Source organism: Terrapene carolina, unplaced genomic scaffold, assembly GCF_002925995.2.
Source record: "Terrapene carolina triunguis isolate 2854851 unplaced genomic scaffold, T_m_triunguis-2.0 Scaffold303, whole genome shotgun sequence".
In the NCBI taxonomy this organism is placed as follows: Eukaryota; Metazoa; Chordata; order Testudines; family Emydidae; genus Terrapene; species Terrapene triunguis.
Genome location: NW_020664654.1, coordinates 547,399 through 553,398, shown reverse-complemented (window position 1 = coordinate 553,398; position 6,000 = coordinate 547,399). Strand labels below are relative to the sequence as shown.

Here is a 6,000-nt window from a genome sequence, read left to right as displayed (position 1 = left end):
CCCCACCTTGATTACAGTTTTGGGCTTCCCGTTTAGGATATACCTTTCTATTTCCTCAGGAAAACCCGCTAAGAACTGCTCCGTTTGCATTAGGAAAGGCAGATCTTCCAGAGATTTAACGCTTGCGCCTGATATTTAGGCATCCCAATTTTTTACAATGTGGTAGGTGTGTCAGAAAATGCCACATCTGGTTTTCACTTCAGGGACTCTGAACCGCTGATGGGCATGCTTGGGTGTTAGCCCCATTCTAATTCTGGCCTTGTTTTTAAAAAGTTCATAGCTGTTTATGTGTTTATTAGGCATTTTAGCTGCCACCTCTGCTAAGGGTCCACTGAGCTGTGGTCTCAGCTCCACCATATACTGGTCTATAGAGAGGCCGTACCCAAGGCAGGCCCTTTCGAAATTTTTTAAGAAGGCCTCTGTATCATCGCCTCCCTTGTAGGAGGGGAACTTTCTGGGATGGAAAGCGGTACCTGGAGAAGGATTGCTAGGGTTGTCCGGTATATTCTGCTTAGCCCTTGTCCTTTCTAACTTCAGTTTATGCTTCTGGGCCTCCCTCTGGGCCTCCATAGCCCTCTTGTGGGCAAGTTCCGCTGCCTCCACAGCTCTCTTGTGGGCAGTTTCTTCCTTGGCTTTTTTTGCCTCCATAGCTCTCTTGTGGGCAGCTTCTTCCCTGGCCATCTGTCTATTATGTTTTTTTATTCTTTCCTCAGCTTCGAATTTAGCTAATTCTAGTTTTTGTTGACATTGCGTTTTGCCATCCTAGCTCCTGCTTGCCTAGCTTATCTGAGCTAGAGAAAAAAAAACTTGCTTGTGAATTCCCTTGCAGGAAGTTAACTACCCTGCCCTCAGGCAGAGAAAAAAAATCTCCAGCTGCTCACAGCTTAAAAAAAAAAAAAAATCCCTTTGTTAAAAGAACCTAACACCTCTGCCTCCAGGCAAAGAGAGCAAAAAAATCTCTAGCTGCTCTCAGCTAAACAAAACCCTTTTTGGCTTTCAAGCAGCCAAAAGAAAAAAAAATTGTCCTTTTCAAAACCTACTGGGCTTTTGGATCAAAATGATCCCACCGTGCTGCCACCATGTCAGAGTTCCCTCCCCACTCTGAACTCTGGGCTACAGATGTGGGGACCCGCATGAAAGACCCCCTAAGCTTATTTTTACCAGCTTAGGTTAAAAACTTCCCCAAAGCACAAATTCCTTTCTAGCTTTAGTATTGCTGCCACCACCAAGTGATTTAAACAAGCATTCAGGGAGGGCCACTTGGAGCCCTACCTTCCCCAAATATCCCCCCAAGCCTCTACACCCCCTTTCCTGGGGAGGCTTGAGAATAATATCCTCACCAATTGGTACAAGTGAACACAGACCCAAATCCTTGGATCTTAAGAACAATGACAAATCAATTAGGTTCTTAAAAGAAGAATTTTAATTAAAGAAAAAGTAAAAGAATCACCTCTGTAAAATCAGGATGGTAAGTACTTTACAGAATAACAAAAGACTCAAGAACACAGAGGATTTCCCCTCTAGGCAAAACCGTAAAGTTACAAAAGCAGGGATAAACCTCCTCTTAGCACAGGGAAAATTCACAAGCTAAAACAAAAGGTAATCCAACACATTCCTTTTCTGATATTACTTACTATTTCTGCCAGACTAGATGCTTAGTTTAGATATGCTTAAGGAGATATAATTTTCCTGTCCTGGTTTCTTGGCTGGCTCTGAGAGACACAGACCAAAACCTTCCCACACAGATTTGAAAGTATCTTCTCCCCTTATTGGTCCTTTTGGTCATGTGCCACCCGGATTATCTGAGCTTCTTAACCCTTTACAAGTAAAAGAGGAATTAACCCTTTACAGGGTAAAGAGGGGTTTCATGCTACCCTTAGCTCTGTTTATGACATATGGTCTAGTTCAACTGATAGTTATTTTGGGAGATGGAGGAATCTGCATCTTGGTGACATTCACTAGATGAAATTATATGGCCTGCATTATACATGTCACACAAAATTACCATAATTATTCCTTCTGGCCTCAAAATCTATGAATAGGACAAGGCTGTCCCCTGTGTCTGGGGATTTCTATATCCTCAGGTACTTGTACAGCCCATCTCCCTGTCATAACTAAGCATTCTTCCCTCACTGACTGAGGAAATTCTCTTTTAGGCCCTTTTACCTTGGCACGTCACTTTGGTTGTAGTATGTCTCCAGCGCGATGAAGCTAGGTCCTCAGCAGGCTGTGGGCTCACAAGTTCCACCACAACACAATCTGGATCTGAAGCAGTCATGGATTCAGGAAACCTTAGCCAAAAGATCCCCAAATCTGCATTCGTTGGGGACATTCGCCCTCCCACTGCCAGGGCCTGGCTCCCAGAAACACATGTCACAGTATGGAACAACCGTCCACCTGCAGAGAGAGAACACCAGGATTCAGATTGGTACCTCTACAGGAAGACTGAGGGTTACCAGACCAAAGGCTTCAATCCCCTCTACCCTTCACTGCTGAGCACTGATAGTACAGTATGAATCTCCCCCTCCCCCTCCAGGGTCACCCCATTAATATTAGAGATCTCTGTGTGTGCTCCACCCTAGGGGGAGAACGTACCCCAAGTGTTACCAGACTTTTCCATTCTCACGCTTCCAACACGCCAGTTGTCCTCGTGTCTGACTAGGACATGGAAATCTCTTAGGCGGCAGTGTCGTCCATCCTGCTCTCCGAAGCCTCCAGTAGTGAGGACCACATGTGGTTTGATAAGTACAGAGTGGTGGCCATACCGCCTCAGGCCAGCAATTTCACAGTCTATTGTGCACACAGATGCAGAGATGCTACCAGCAACTCTAGGAGGGTCATCAGCAGAGAAAGCTGCAATCCAAAGAGAATGAGACTGAGGCATAGGGGTTTGTTTGCAGTAGTGCCCCAGACACGACACACAAGAACAGAGATTACCCTCTAGCCAGAAAAAAGTGAGAGAGCTCAAATTCTTTCACTTATCAAAGAGAATGAGAGGTGGGCTTGATTACAGTGTGTAAGTACCTTCACGAGGGGAAAACAGCAGGTACTAAAGGGCTCCTCATTCTGGCAGAGAAAGACAGAACACGAATCAATTACTGGAAGCTGATATGAGGCAAATTCAAATAGAAATAAGACACATTTTTAATGGTGAGGGTCATCAGCCATCGGAACAAACTGCCAAGGGGATGGTGGATTCTGCATCTCTTGTGATCTTCAAACTCAGATTAGTCCCTTTCTGGATGTTGCTTTAGTCAAACAAAACGTTTTTGTGCTTGATACAGGAGTAACTGATTGAAATTTTCTGGCCTGTGTTATACAGGAGGTCAGATCAGATGATCTAATGCCCCCTTCTGCCCTCTAAATTTATGAATTAGCAAAAGTTTGGGAACAGAACTGATGCTGTACACACAACAATGCCATACTGTATGTGTCGGGAGGACACCCCATCATAGGCAAAGCAGGTTAAATTAGGTCAATTAACCTTATATGCTGCACCTGGAGCCAGGGATCAATTAAAAACTACTAGACGATGAAATTCAGCTGGGAAGGAGCAGGTTGGGCCTGTATAAAGGGATGAAACAGAGACAACAAAGGGGCTGCAGGGGAAATAGCTTGCAGTCACTCCCTGGCAAAAGGGGGATTTGTTTGGGCTACAGAGTCTGGCAAGAAGTCAAAGAGGGGAAGTTTGGGCTGATAAACTGGGGGCAGGGGGGAAATAGAGAAGGGAAGTAGGAAGGAGTCCAAGGAAATAACAGGGTCAGGGAGCCAACAGACTATAGTTATTGAATACAAGGTCTCTGGGCTGGAAGTCAGAGTAATGGGTGGGCCCAGGTTCCCCTCCCAGCCACTGGGAAAAGGCAAAGGACCTGTCATTGGATCAGAAGACTGTCTGAGACAGCATGCAGACAGCTGATTCAGTGGGATCTACATAGAGCAGGAGGACTATGAGCGACCTGGCTGGACACCTGAGTCATGAAGAGGGAGCCTGAAGAGTCCTGGAGAGCGAGGGGGGGATGCAGTGTGAGGAGGGTATCTGACCTAAGAGCCGCTACTCCCCAGGGGCAGCCAAAAGGAGGTGCCCCAACAGTGAATGACCCACATGACACTGTGCCAAAACTGTGGTCCATCTAGTCCAGTATCCTGACTGACAATAGCCAGAGCTGCAGAGGAAGATGCAAGAAACCTTGCAATAGGTAATGTGGAATAATCTGCCCTCTGTCTTTGGTCTTTTCCTGAACCTTTTAGTTCAAGATGTGCTTAAACGTTGCACGGGGCTTAAATTTTGGAAGAGAAATTATATTAGCCTTAACTAATATAACTGGATATTCTTGTTATCCATATAAATGTCCAGTCTCTTTCTGAATGCTGCTAAGTCCTTGGTCTCAATGGGATCCTATGGCCAGAGCCGGCCCTAGGGTACAGCGAATCGGGGCGACCTCTCTGGGCTCCGCAGGCCAGTGTGATTAGCTGGCAGGGTCAGTCCCCGAAGTGATGGATTCGTCACTTCCACCCTGGGCCCTGCACCCCCCTAGGGACAGCCCTGCCTGTGGCAATGAGCTTGACTGTTCTAATTACTCTAGAATCTGTATGATTAATCAGATTGCCTTGAAATTTGATATACCTCATGAAAGTGGAGGGTACAATCAGTGATCCAAATTTGGGGCCATTTGACCAAGGGATTTCCGAGATTCAGGCCCTGGGGAAAAAAAACTGCTTTTCTTAAAGTTGACATGTTCTGGCAATGTTTTTTGTTCACAGATCACCACACCAGGAGTCTCAAATGCTCAAGGGTTCCCCAACAAAATGCATAACACCCACCAGCCCCTTGGAGGAAATCAAATTAAAATTTATTTGAAAGTTTGCTTCTTCCATCAGGCAAGATAAGGCTCATGCACCTATTCATGCGCCTAATGGATTACACCGAGCATGCACAGACAGAGGAATTAACATGATGTTTAGCCTTTAGAGTTTCATACCAGACGGCTAGTTCACGGGTATAAGAAATAGTCCTTTGAACCTGACCCAACAAGTGTCAGTTTGAGTTCCACCTTGTGCAGAAATTTAGAAAAGGTTGGAAGGTATATTGCTAAAATCTTTTTCTGTCACGGTTGGGGTTTTTTTTGTGTGTGTGTTTTTTTTATTTTGGGGCTAATAATTAAAGTGTATCTGTAAAAAAAACAAAAAATTAGATATGCAAATGCTTGCTGGCAGGAAAGGGCATTTTAGGGGGTGGAAAAGCAGGGGAAATAGAAGTGACAGGGGGTTGGGAGCAGCATCAAGGGGAAGGGAATAAATGGAGGTGGGTGATAGTGGGACTGGGTGAAAAGGGGACAGGGTGGAACAGGGGCAGAGGTGCCTGAGAGAGAGAGAGAGAGAGAGAGAGAGAGAGAGAGAGTGTGTGTGTGTGTGTGTGTGTGTGTGTGTGTGTGTCAGTCAGAGAAGATCAGGGAATATGTGCCCCTCTCCCTATCCCTTGCCATTAGCTGAGATCTGAGGGTTCCTGCTCCCTGGGGGTGACTGAGGCCTGCCCCTGTGTGTGTGCATGCCATGATCTGAGATATCTGGGGGGATCCTGCCAATCCAGGAGGATCTGACTCCCCTCTATGCCCCCCCTCATGAGAGCCAGGTTCTGGAGTTCTGAGCCCCACTCCCTAAGCCCACCTCATGGGAAGTGGAATGTGGGGTGCTTTGTCCTTTGTAGAGGATACAAAAATTTTGCAGACAATACAAAATTACTCAAGATAGTTAAGTTCAAAGCAGACTGAGTGACTGGGCAAGGGAGTGGCAGATGAAATTCAATGTTGATAAATGCAAAGGAATGCACATTGGAAAACATAATCCCAACTACACATACAAAATGATGGGTCTAAATTAGCTGTTGCGACTCAAGAAAGATGTTGGAGTCATCGTGGACAGTTATCTGAAAACATCTGCTCAATTTGCAGCACCAGGCAAAAAAGCTAACTGTGCTAGGAACCATTCAGAAAGGGATAGATA

General features: G+C 45.7%; 1 protein-coding gene across 1 annotated transcript in view; it reads right to left on the bottom strand.

Moving 5' to 3' along the window:
- Positions 1–1,464: 1,464 nt before the first annotated feature.
- LOC112117428 (tRNA wybutosine-synthesizing protein 4-like) overlaps positions 1,465–6,000 on the bottom strand; it is a 28,073-nt gene continuing 23,537 nt past the window's right edge. The window contains exons 9-10 of the mRNA XM_024215369.2: positions 2,596–2,853; positions 1,465–2,397 (exon numbers count right to left, since the gene is read on the bottom strand). Of these exons, the coding sequence (XP_024071137.2) occupies positions 2,153–2,397; positions 2,596–2,853 (503 nt within the window). The 3' untranslated portion in view covers positions 1,465–2,152. The remainder of the gene's footprint in view (positions 2,398–2,595; positions 2,854–6,000) is intronic.